At 44.9% G+C, this 13667-nt stretch overlaps 1 protein-coding gene across 3 annotated transcripts in view; it reads right to left on the bottom strand.

The window, feature by feature from the left end:
- Window positions 1-4065: 4065 nt before the first annotated feature.
- Window positions 4066-13667, bottom strand: part of PARVB (parvin beta) — a 104895-nt gene continuing 95293 nt past the window's right edge. For all 3 annotated transcript variants that reach the window (XM_026652242.2, XM_026652243.2, XM_026652244.2), the window contains exons 12-13: window positions 8700-8772; window positions 4066-4272 (exon numbers count right to left, since the gene is read on the bottom strand). In XM_026652242.2, the coding sequence (XP_026508027.1) occupies window positions 4196-4272; window positions 8700-8772 (150 nt within the window). In that variant the 3' untranslated portion in view covers window positions 4066-4195. The remainder of the gene's footprint in view (window positions 4273-8699; window positions 8773-13667) is intronic.

Below are 13667 nucleotides of genomic sequence, written 5' to 3'. Positions count from 1 at the left end.
GGAGTCAATTAACCTTAGACTCTGCACCTGGAGGGGGCCAAGGGCTTGATAGGGCCTAATGGCAGATGAAGCAGAGCTGGGAGGCGGGGATTGGGATAGTATTATAAAGCCAGGAAGTAAGCACAGGAAAGAGTTTCAGGCAGTAGATCTGCAGTTGCTGCCTAGAGTGAAAAGGTGTTGGCCAGGGACAAGGAAGAGCTCCAGGGGGCAAGTAAGCCCTGGTGTCCTGCCCTGGACTAGGGAGTCTTACAAGAGGCCTAGGACGTGAAGTGGCCATGGGGAGTGGAGGAAGCTCTGGGGGTAAACCCAGAGAAAGGCAAGGAGATGGAGAGGTGGGTAGGAAGGAGTCAAGAACTGCAACAGCAGTCACAGGGTCCCTGGGCTGGAACCTAGAGTAACAGGCAGGCCTGGGTTCCACTACCAGCCACTGGCAAAGTGGCACAGAGCTGGAGTTGGAATAGAAGACTGCCTGAGAGGACATATGGACAGCTTGTCTGGTGGGATGTTATTGCCCTGGAAAGGTGGGGGAAGACTATATAGTGACTGGCCAAAGGACTGAATCATCCAAGAGGAAGCACTCCAAGTCATGGAGGTGGGAGGGGGGATGGAGAGAAAGCAAGTGATGGCAGGAGCCACCGCATAGGGCAAAAGCTAATTCCCAGAGCCAGGCAGAGCGAGGCGCACCTGCAGTGAGTGGATCCCTTCATATGCTGTTCTACCAGTTTCAGAGACAGACTGCTCTGTTTTCTAAGGCCTATGCAGACCAATATCTCGTTGGCCTCTTGGTCTTCATTCAATGCATTCTTCATTCATGTCCTTTCTTTTATTATAACTTCATCCATTAAGCAGGCCAAATAAGAGCAAGAAAGCTATGTAATCATCATTTGTTTATTAGAATAAATACAGTTATCACAAACCATGCATTAAGTTCCACAACACTCCTGCTGTGATTTTAGAAAACATAGGATTGCATTGTAATTTGCTTACAGTACACTACTTTTACATTCTCACTAAGCCAGACTTGTCCATGGTATGACAAGTGCAGTATCTCATCTGCAAGGTTGTTTATTTGTGTGGTTTTTTTTTTTTTTTTTTAGTAACAGAAATCCAGAGTGAACATTGTTAAAAAATAGTAGAAAAGATTCTTAAAATACATTAATACACAAAGCACTGGGTTTCTATTAGTGGGGAAAAGAAAGTTGTGTACGTTTTTACATTGATGTAAACACTGTTTTTGTTGCTTTGCACTCTTGTGAAATGTTAGGACATAGCTGACCATAGCTCAGGCCTCTTCTGAGCCGTAGAGCAAGTTGAACGACAACTGGCTGGAACTGAATCCGCAGTTCTGATGGTGAATCTACAAGGCACATTACATTGGCTGCCTATACAGCCTATCTCATTAACCATATGTAAATGTGGAAGTTTGAATGTTGGGCATGCAGTGTTCACAAAGTATGCAACAAGCCTCAGAATTCCCTGGCCTTTTCTACACAACTCTACACTAAGAGGCAGAATTCAAAATTTCCAACCACACAAACAAAATATTAGCCATCCTGTTCTTTAGCACGGATGGAGGGAGACCTATATTTTTAAGCTTTAAACCCACAACATATTAGCCCATTACAACCCACACATTAGGAATGAAATAAACAATATTAGTTGGTGGGGAGCTATATCAAGATGATTGTGTTTTAAAACGGATTGCTTTTGGGGAAGCCCTTCTTAAGTTAAAAGCATCCTGTTGGCAATTTGCCCCTGGCATACAAACTAAAGGTCCCAAATCTGCAGTCCCCTGCTCACAGGAGTACTCATATAAGGACTATCAAATAGCCCAGTGGTTAGAGCACTCGCATGGGATGTGCAAAACCAACTTCAGTTCAAATCACCACTCTGCCTGACTTGGAGTGGGGACTCGAACTCAGGTCTCCCAACTCCTAGGTGTAGCCCTAACTGCTGGCTTATGGGGTTTTCTGGGGTGGGGCTCTGACTCTCTCCTATTGAAGCTCTTCCACTTCATATCCAATATTTGAGTTTAAGTAGGAGTTTAGGGATCTAGAGGACTAGTCAGCAGGGGAGTTGAGGAGCTAAATTTTGGACTTAGGTGCCCAGTTACGCACCTAAATTCCTTTGTGAATCTAGTCCTTACAATCTAACTCACTAGTTCTTCAGTCACCATAGCATCTTCCATGGTAGATGCAAGCTGAATTTCTAACAGAAACAAGTAGAAACCTCCTCCCACTTTTTTGTTTTTGTTTTTTTGGACACTAGCCCCCTTAGGCCACTTTTATACCTCATAAAGAAACAAAAAATAAGTGTTTTTCTCCTTTTGCAAGTCACTGTTGAAGTGTCAAGCTGAGACAAAAATGTTAATGAAGAGAAGACTCTTCTGTACAATTACACCACAGTTCACATAGCACAGTAAGGGGACACGCGTTTCCTCTTGGTCTTTAACGCTGAAGGGTAAGTTCAGTCCTGGTGTAAGCAGAGGCATTTCATTTGTAGTCAATGAGAGAGGAGTCTCTGCTTACAACAGGACGGAACTTGGCCCAGATAATGCAGTAACATGGTCTTCCTTGATAGGCCGCTCTGTTAAATGCTTTACATAAAACCTGGCAGCCCATAAAATGTGACTAATGTGATAAATAGAAAGCAATAATATAGTGGTTTTGAATCTCTCCTCCACATTCTGAGGGAAGGAACGCTATAAAATACATAGCCTACAAATAACTTACTTTGGGAGTATAATACGATTTCTTTTAATAGCCCTGGCCATAACCTGCTCACACAAACCACATCCTAGCCTTGCCTTCTTTGTTCATTTAACGATCTATCGCATCATTAGACACGCAGATATGTCTGCGCAATCGGGTGAAATCCATCTACTGCCGTAAAGGTGTCTTGTGACAAGGTAGATACATTCAAAGGGTCTAGTCTTTTCTCAAGCAAACTCCCGCTGACTTCAATGGGAGTTTTGCCTACGGATTATACCACTGAGTCCAGAGTTCATAGCAGTAGCAAAGTATCACTGGGGATGATGGGATGAAGTCAACTCATCACAGCATCACTGAAAGGAAACTTATGTTATTTTCAGCCCTGGGATCCCACCTCTAAACTGTTCCAAATTCAGTGCAGTCCAGTGTGTTCGATACTGGTGTACATTATATGGCGTTGTCCAGAATAACCCAGGAAGCAGAGGCAAAATCTTATTGAAAAAATGACCTTGCTCCAATTAATTTTCAAAACAAAAACTGTAGTTCTGTTTACAGACTTTGGGCTCTGTAATGCTGTAACGGCCATTGACTTCAATGAGAGCAGGAGCAGGCGCTTTAGCTTTTCCACATGAATGTAAAGGTCAACCTGGCACCTCTAAGCAATCAAACGGTTATTCCCCCTGCTCATTCCAGAAAGGGTTAGAAAGAATGCATAAATCCAGCCCGTCCATCCGTGACCAGCTCCTGACTGAGCTGATCCGGACTGCACATTTCAAGTGTGGCTACAGCTCCCTCCTCAGCACAAAAGGAGGGAGAGAAAAGCAGCTATGACCGGATTAGGCAATAATTCCATTTCTAGGCTAATTGTGTGTAAACATCAAGTGGAAATAATACTGGGTAGTATGAGGTTAACACGAAAGATAGAAAAAGCCCTAATGGTACAGTTTCAGGTGGTGTCCTTGGAAACAAATACAGAAACACACACAAACCTTATTCAATGGAAATTGTGCAGTTTCTAAATACATTACAATGCAGGGGTCTGCTTTTGTATTTATAACACTCAAGCCTAGCGTATCTTCCACCACCAATGGTAACCAAGTAGTTTACAAAAGAAAGTATATATAGGCATTGCCCCATCAAGAAGGGTTCAAGTTTTTCCTGTTTATCAAAGTAACTAGTAGTAGATTTCTTTATCAACAGAACAAGAAAGCTTGTTGACCTTAGCAAACAGACCCGCCAGGATCTCAGAGCAAAGATGTAAAAATGATATTTCAAAAGGGAGCTAACATAAAATACACAAAGTATTTTCAGTGGGCATGTCATGCAAAGAGTTACATGGAGATAATGTGAACAGAAGAAGGAATGCCATCATGCAGCATGGAATATAGTGTAAGGCACAAAGGAACATAGAGGGTGTTTTGTTTTTCCTTTTTTTTTTTTTCCTAAGAAGGTTGTGAGGATTAACATCTCAGCAGCTTCCAGGATCACTCAACATTCTTGTACTTTGTGAACAGGTTGTACAAAACCCTGAGGGTAGACTTCAGATCCAAGTTAACAACATCTGTGGAAGAAAAGGAGAGATTCTTAGGTTGTTTTAGTGCTACCTCCCAGTTTCCTATTAATGGAAGAAAGTGTCTTCTGATCTGTGAACTCAAAAGAATAAAAAATAAAATAAAATTTAAAAAAAAAACAGGTCCAGTTCCCTTGGATAGCATTATATGATAGACTTCAAGAAACTTTAGCCATTTCTTTAATCACTGATATTTTTAAACTTCTCTCTGGAGGGAGGGGGGGAAAAAAAGAACCCCTATCCCTCCCTGATCTACAATTTATCATAGACTGAAGGGTTCTTCTGTCTCAGACCGGATTTCTCACAAATAACTGAAAAATACTCCATGTTAGATACCATGTCACAGCTTTAACCATTTCTAGTGAGCTTCTACCAGCGACACTGCTAACCAAGGGTCCAGAGTGGGGATTTAAGTCCAAATTGTATATTTCATGTGAGGTTCTGGACCCACCATATCTAGAACCTCTGCAATGACTTGCTATGCAGTGAGCAGGACTTAAACTCCTGCTTTGTGTGCCAAACCTTCCTGCGTCCCCTCTCACTGTGCTGGAGCGTGGGTACATTTTCATCAGAGCAAGGAAGGGAAGAGTGCATGAACAGTTACAGTCCACCAGAATGACAGGCCGTCTTCCACCCTCCCCATTCTTCCCCTTTGCAAACTTCAAGCTTATTGCTCATGGGCTTGGTATTCCCCCACCTCAGATGCACAACAGAGAGAGCTTCTCTCTTTGCTCTTCCTGTCCTGTTGCTACAATAACATAGAGGAAGTGCCGCAGAGAAGTACATTCCAAAGGCTGCCAGGGGAAAGTACAGCACAGAGTGCCCTTGCAAGACTGAAGAGAGGATCTCCCAACGTCGGCAGTGCAGGAGAGGGGAAAAGCAGCAGGTAAAGATGTCGGAAAGGGAGAGGATAGGAGGGAAAAGTAGGGGGAACAGGAAGAGGGAAATAATTGAGGAGACACAGTGAGGGTGGAAGAAGAGGAAGGAAGAGAGGTAAAAACAAAAACAAAAAAACCCACAAACCCCATTCTCAAAAAAGCAAAATGTGAGAGAAGAACAATAAGGAGCAAAGAAGAGAGAAAAAACACAGTTCTTTGAGCTGGGGAAACCAATCTGAAGTACAATAAAACATCCACAGCCTGCTTGGAAAAATCATTTCCATGACACTCTCTCACACCTGCTTCACTCTTGGATGTGTGCATAAGCAGCAGGAGCAGGGGAACTCCTAAGAAAGATCTTGCTTGCATGAAAATGACCACTATAACACAGAAAGAAAAGTCCTAGTTTTAGCAGAATTGTTTCTATATATCCAAGTTTTCCAGAAGGAGTAGGAAGCTGTATAATACCACAGCATCCCCAGCAGCAAAACACTCCCAATGGCCTGGGAATGTGTTAGTACATTCTGTGCAACAGATCGAGTTGCCTCAGAGACAGATTTAAAAGGGAATGTAGCCCTAAGGAGCAAAGTTTCTTACCAGCCACATCCTCCACAATCAGCAAGCCAAGGGGAATCTTTGGTGTAGGCCAGGGAAACCTACAGGCAGATTCAACCTAATGGTGTTGGCAGCCAACTTGAAGTTCCAATACCAAATGTATAGTTCTGGTAGTGCAGAGCACCCTTAAAGCTGGCCTATGAGGCTAGCTGAGGATACTGTGGCATGAGTAATCAACACCTGGCATAGGGCCTGCATAGCCAACTCTACACCATCCAGCCAACACATAGAGTATTCCAAAGGAGGGAAGGGTGGCCAGAAAGCACTGCGCTCCACCAATCCCCCTTGAGCCCACTGCAGGCAGCTAGAAATTAGAGCAGCTCTGAGGCTGCTCTGATCTCTGCCTGAGACCAAATTAACCTCCAGCAGCTCTGTGCATTGGGGGAGCATGAAGGTGACATAAAGCCCCCTTCAACTGCTGCACTAAGCACAGCTCTGTTAGAGCCAAGGATCAAGGACTACATCTCTAGGTGCCCAGTACTGAGATTCATTGTCTCTGTTCTTTGTTATAGTACGGGTCTGCAAGATAAGTGAACAGTGCAGTTTAATTGCAATCATCACTTTACAGGTATGATAAAATGGGATTTATTTATTTATTTAAGGTGGCAGGTGGTCCTCTGCCTTCAGGGATTCTTAGGGTATCTGCGCCATCTCCCATTACTCCACTGGTTTACTTCTTCCCTTCCCTCCTATTCTCAAGGTCCTGCATCCTAGAGACCTCCCTTGAAGACTGTGTGGGTCTCCTTTCTGAGCCACTGTCACCACTTCTACCTCAGCTGGTGGGAGGCGATGGGGAGGGAATTATGACGTGTTGCTCACTCCTCCTGCTGCAAAGGAATAAACCCAAGTCTTTTACTTGCTAACGTAATGTAATGATTCATAGAATTTAAGGTCAGAAGGGTCTATAATCTTCTAGTCTGACTTCCTTCATAACACAGGCCAGAGAACTTTACCATGTAATTCCTGCATTGAATTTAATAACTTGTGCCAGAATAGAACATATCTTTTAGAAATACATCAACTTTTAATTTAATGAGTTCACGTGATGGAGAATTTGTTCTATTAGTTAATTACTCTCACTTATAAAATGTATGCCTTATTTCCAGTTTAATTTTTCCTTCCAAAGAACTTCTAGCCATCGGATCTTGTTAAACCTTTGTCTGCTAGATTAAAAAGTAATGTGATGTCAGATATAGCCTCACTGCATGCATAATTATAGGTCATGAGATGAGAAGCACTGACAAGGAGGACACCAGACATGCCCCCAAAAAAGCATGATCTCAATCTTCCACTCCTTGTAAGAGGAAGTTTGTGTGGCCAAAGCCCAGCCAGTGCTAACTGACAGAATGCCGACAAAAGGTGCCAATAAATCATAAAAATAGCCTAAAATAGAGTTTAAATGAATAATACCTCTACAGCCTATCAAAATCCCTTAGGAAAATAATAAAGCAGCCAACTAAAATTCACTGTACTTTAATGACTTAGGGCAAAATTTTGCCTTCAGATGTGTCTATTATATCTAATGGATGTAACAAAGGCCAGAATTTGGCCTGTAATTTGGGCAGTGTTGTATACACCACACAAGATGACTTATGATATTTTATTGGGGTGGGAGTGAGTGGAGCAGGATATACTAAAATATTAAATTGAACACTAGACCTGTCTCTGGCGAGTACCGCAGAAAGCACTTACACTGCAAAGTGGGGTGCTTTCCGGTCTATACAGGCACAAAGTGACACCAGTACAGCAGGGCATACACAGCGAATCCCACACATAAAACATTCTGTGGAGCATGAGAAACTGCACCACTGCAAATTGTTATTCAAAGGGACACTAATGTTTGCAAGTGCCAGGATTCCACAGCAAGATGAAATGAAACTACTGGCAACAAACAGCCTCCGATGCTACTTTCCCTTCCACAGAAATCCCAGCTCTGTGCACCCTCACTCAACCCAGTGTAGCAAATGTGAACCGGGAGATAAGCAGACCAAGACGACTGCCATATTAACTAACCTTGCCCTCCTACTTTTATTAATAAATTTAATTTCTAAAGGGTACAATAATCAGCTGATTTAAAGACTATGTCGACAACAAAATCTGTCCCAGTTCTCACTACGACATCCACTGCTGTACACTGAATCAGAGGGCAAACCACATGGAGTCTGGAGCAAGGAGTAAAGTAACACTGTTTTGAATGGCTTTCCTGCAGTAATGATCAGTAATGGTCAGGCTAAGCTACCTGTCACTTCTGGGGTAGTCATAATGAAAATGAAGATTGCTCGATTGACAGTCAAGATGACATAATTCCTCTCGTTAGCCAAAGAGCAAACAGTGCAGAGGTAGTGCAAGCTTCTTGACACTGCTCCATTAATTAGCTTCGGTACTCAGAGGTACAACCTTTAAAAAGTTAAAAGCATAATTCAGTCTTCATGCTCGTTCAGTACTTAGCCCTGCACCATAGGAGCAAATGGGAGTTTTTGTCACTGATTTCCATAGGAACAAAATTAGCCCCTCAGTTATTTGTCTCTGTGATCAGGCTGCTAGCAAATTAGTGCTAATTTTTTATGTAAACTTTCCACTAGGAAAAGAACTGAGCGCGCCAACTGATCTAACATAGGCTACTGAACAGCTATCATATAGCACTACCATTACTAAAATCATTGGCCTGACTTGAACCTATTAATAGTTGAGTCTACTCCTGTTATGATGCACATTAAGAGAGATAACGCAGATATGCGTAAGGAGTCTTTTGGATAAAAGGGAGTCAGATAAACAAAGTTTTACCGTGTGTGCATATATAATACATACAGCCACAACATTATTTCCTGATGTAACCCTGTTGACTTTAATGGAGTCGTCACACTAGAGATGTAATTGCCACTATGTCTGTATAAATAGTTTATGCCTCTATAGCGTATATATTACCTTCAGGACGAGCCTTTGGTTTCTTGAGCCCTCCATCTTGCATCAACTCAAAAGCGAAGGAAACATTATGGACCTGCAAAGAAGCAATTTAAATAAATTCCCAAATTCTAACAAATCAATAAAAAAGCAGTTACTTTCTTCTCCCTTCTCTTGACATCAGTAATAATGATCCTGGGATTTATTTTGTTGGTTTTAAAATCAACAACATTTGTTGATCTGAATCCCAGGTGTTTTCCTCCCAGAAGTAAAGGCAACAGAAATCAAATCTACTGAGGGACTCATTTAACAAGAAAGTTTCCAAATTTAAAGAGTCAAAAATTTAATATGAGTACAGTCTGAATTAGGAAACCCCATGAAAGCTTTGCAGAACAATCAAGTCTCTGTGTTGGAGACTGGTGTGCTACGGAGATCAATAAATCATACAAATGTAGGGCAGGAAGGGACGTGGAGAAGTCAAGATGTCACAGCCTTTCTATGAGGGCAGAAACATCTGCATTTCTGGTGAGCTCTTCCTGTCTGTATACTCAAGGTAAGTTATAGTGTTTCAGACTCCAAGGAACAGATCATCTGCCATCAATGCAGTAAGGAACTTAACAGCAGTTACTCAACAGAAAGCAGGTGACAATTAGAGAGAGAGAGAGATTAGAAGTAAGGTCAGGCTTAACATTTTCAAATGATTTTCACTAGATCATTACAAACTAAGTACCAAGCAGCAACAGTAATCCACAAAAAGTACTCTTAGGGCTGGTCTATACTTACCGGGTAGTTCGACGGCTGGCAATCGAAGTTCCGGGTTCGATTTATCGCGTCTGGTCTGGACGCGATAAATCGAACCAGGAAGTGCTCGCCGTCGACTGCGGTACTCCAGCTCAACGAGAGGAGTACCGCGGAGTCGACGGGGGAGCCTGCCTGCCACGTGTGGACCGCGTCTGAACCGCGGTAAGTTCGAAGTAAGGTATGTCGACTTCAGCTACGTTATTCACGTAGCTGAAGTTGCGTACCTTACTTCGACTTGGGGGGTTAGTGTAGACCAGGCCTTAGAATTAAGGCGAACTCAGAGAACAGAACAGGGAGACACACAGGAAAGAAAATATGAAGAGGATCAATTAGGGCTAGTCTACACTGGCAATGCTAAAGCGCAGCCGCAGCAGTGCTTTAATGTGCCTTGTGTGGTTGCAGCACAGTGCTGGGAGAGAGCTCTCCCAGCGCTCTAAAAAAACCCACCTCCATGAGGGACGTGGCTCCCAGCGCCGGTGCACTGTCTACACTGGCGCTTTACAGCGCTGAAACTTGCTGCACTCGGGGGGGTGTTTTTTCACACCCCTGAGCCAGAAAGTTGCAGCGCTGTAAATTGCCAGTGTAGACAAGCCCTTAGAAGAGAAACCTGTTGGCGAGAGAATGTTAGTCTGAAAGGATTTAACATGAGCAATCAGCTTTTCTTCTGGATGCCTATTGAAGTTTAAGAAATTCTTCCTCTCTGCATGTGGAAAGGTAATTTGAATAAAGGTATCTTTGTATTTTTGTCCCCGTAAGTGACTGACTCTGGAGATATGTGGCATGAGGGGGGGAGATTTAATTAAAACTACTCATCTCAGTGAGTGAGGGAGTTATGCATACAAAACCCCTTTGCATTAGGATGAGAAAAAGCTCCCTTTGTTGGGTTAATTGATGAGAATTGTAATCTTTCCTCCTACTCCTGTTTTTCCTTGATTTATTTAGGCAAAACCAATTTCAGAGGTAGAAAGAGATGCACAGTTCACAAATAAAAGCTAACTAATCCCTCCCCCATGCTCACAGACACACTTTCTTCTTCTGTGTCTGGTTCAAAACAATATCTAATAACTTTAGTTCGGCATGAATCTCATGCAGCTAGACATAAACGAGCAACAACACAATCACAGCTGAGTAGCTATAGCACTATAGATAGGCATTGTACGATTTTATACTCAAAAAAATTCAACCCATAAGAGAGAGAGAAAGAAAGAAAGTCTGAAGAAAAAGCTAAGTAGTATCCATGGAGGGTTTTTTTAATGAAGTAATAAAATATTCATCTTTCCCAACCTGCTCTATAAACACAGTCCACGCAGAATATGAAGTCCATCATCACCCACTCCCTTGGCATTTCTTTATTAGGAAAAGAAAACTCTAAGATAACAAAGATCTGCTCAGATCTTATCCTCAGGCTTGGTTACTCCTAGGCATTTCTCTCATAGGATTTCTCAGACCACATCCTGGATTCTCTTCTCTCCAGGAAGCCACTCCTACCTCCCATACATCCACATCTGGCAACTAATCACCTGCCTTGGGAAGTGAGCAATTTTGCTGTTTCTCAGCAGGATCAACACTGGTTAACAGGGCAGGGAGTTTCAGCAAACTCTTCAGCCAGTTACAATACTTTCCTAATTTGGTACAATATATTTTTTGCCCCACAGTACAGTATGATCCCTTCTGATGAGGATGAGCTATATCCATCAAAGGTGAGTTGGGCAGTGAAGACCAAGTCCTTTAAGGTGTTGGGCTCCTCCTGGTAGACGTTGGGTCTCAACCACCTCCACTAAAGTCAGCAGGAATTGAAGGTGCTCAGCATTTTGCAGGATCATGCCCTTAAAGAATACTAAGTTCCTGCAACTTTACTAACATGTCAATCCCTGATGCAGCCAGCTTCACTCCTATTCATAACCCCGGAATGCACTATGCGCTCAGACTAGAGCTACCACAGAACCCCACCAGAACAAGAAGCCAGCCTTGCAGGGGACAGATACATTGTTTGTATTCCAGAAGCATACACCCCACTGTGTTTGGCACTGAACTCACTGAGAGACTACTTAGCATCAGTGGTGCAAGTAGAAATCATTTCTTGCTGGTACACTGCACTCATGGGAAAGACACAAAGGCGGGGCATGTGACCTCCCCATGTGACTCCTCCCCGCTCCGTCCTCAGCCTGGGGCCCCCACGCTCTCCCCATCCCCTCCCCATGATCCACATCCATTCCACATTACATGGGGGTGGGAGCGGGGCTGCTGTACAGACCCCAGGCAGGAGAACTCAGGAGACACAGCTGCTTGGAGGAGCTGCTGGTGTGGGGCCGCCTGGCAGCCCCATGTTCTGCTCCTTTCACCGCTGAGGTTTCCAGGAGATCAAGGCTCTCTGGAACCGCAGCGGTGAAAGGAGCAGAAGAACATGAGGCAGAAGCAGCTGCTGTATCCCACCCCCACAAGCCCTGTCCTCCGGCAGGGCTGCTCAAGGCTCTCCTGGGAACCGCAGCAGGGAAAGGAGCAGCATGTGGGCTGCTGTTCCACCCCCAACCCCATCTCCCCCAGCCCTGTCCTCCGGCACGGCTGCTGTACAGACCCCAGGCAGGAGCACTCAGGAGATGCAGCTACATGGAAGGGCTGGGGGTGGAGCAGGCTCCTCCTGTGTCTTTCCGGTACACCATACCAGCTATATATTACTGGTATGGTGTACCAGACCGTACCACCGTACTTGTACCACTGCATAGCATGGAGGAGGATTACATAGCATGGAAGCTAACAGTAAACCAGGATATCTACATTTTTCAAATGGTACACTCCAGGGCTCCCTGCTGCCCCTCTCCCAGCCAGCTGCCCCGTACAGGCACGCCCTGCAGTTCCTCCTACTTGTAGCAGGTCTTGAGGCTGTCGCTCAGCAAGTCCTGTGGGCAGAGCAGAGGGGAAATGAGCTTCTGGAAGTGGGACGAGGGCGGGCAAGCCCTGGTGTAGGAGCTAGCCCCCCAGCAGCAGTGAGGAGGAGCAGAGCTGGCTGCCCCTCTGCCACTCAGGTTTGGCCCTGCCACCCCTCCACCATGACGGGGGAATGGCGGGGCCAAACCTCAGCGGCGCTGCGGCCCCCAGTGCATCAGGTCGCAATGCCCCTCACTCAATTTCAGCCCTGCAGCACCCCCATCGTGAGGGAGGGCCCATGGGGCCCAACCCGAGTGGGCAGTCGGCAGTCAGCACTGGCCCTCCTCTCCATGGCTGTTGGGAAGGCCCAACACAGACGACCTGTCGCCCCTCCCAATGGCACGCAACATTCACAACCTGCTTATCGTTCTAGGCACCACTGGTCTACGCCGCCCAATGGAACAACCTCCCTGCAGCAGCCTGGCAAATCCTTACCCTCTCCTCATAGCTCACTTCGTCTGCAATGCCCATCCACAATAACCCACTTTAGCTCAGACGCCATCATTCATATCTTGCCAAATAGAAAGTAATACACCGCTACCTCGATATAACGCGACCCGATATAACACGAATTTGGATATAAAGCGGTAAAGCAGTGCTCCGGGGGACGGGGCTGCGCACTCCGGTGGATCAAAGCAAGTTCAATATAACGCGGTTTCACCTATAACGCGGTAAGATTTTTTGGCTCCCAAGGACAGCGTTATATCGAGATAGAGGTGTACATGAAAATGCTTAGCTAGAGTTTTCCTCTGGGTCTCCCAGTGTGCTGTTTATGCACCTACAGTATAAACCCTTTGGGGCAGGAACAATGCCCCCCCCCAATTCTGAAGTGACTTGTGCACAAGCAGATCCCTGAGCCGGTGTAGATTCCTATTGACTTCAGTGGGGCTTTGTGTTGCATGCTGCCTACGGGACGCTCATTGGCGGATCAGAGCCTATGTCTGACTGTGTGTCTGGTACAGAGTCAATCCCACTATCGGTGCTCAGCAAACGAGTTCTAATCCCAGTACTCTCAGAGACCGGCTGTGTGGCCTTGGCCAAGTCACCACTGCTCTGCCTCAGTTCCTCGTGTACACTAGAGGTAATATTACTTATTTCCCTATTTTACAGGGAAGTGACATAAATGGCATTGTGGTGAAGGCACTGGACTGAGACTCAGGACATCTGGGTTCAATTCCTGGCACTGTGGTACTGACTGCCTGTGCTAGCTTGGGCAAGTCACTTAGTCTCTTTGTGCCTCAGTTTCCCACTTGTAAAATGGGGACA

The sequence above is a fragment of the Terrapene carolina genome, unplaced genomic scaffold (assembly GCF_002925995.2).
Source record: "Terrapene carolina triunguis isolate 2854851 unplaced genomic scaffold, T_m_triunguis-2.0 Scaffold112, whole genome shotgun sequence".
NCBI lineage: Eukaryota > Metazoa > Chordata > Testudines > Emydidae > Terrapene > Terrapene triunguis.
This window is presented reverse-complemented; position numbering and strand designations above follow the sequence as displayed.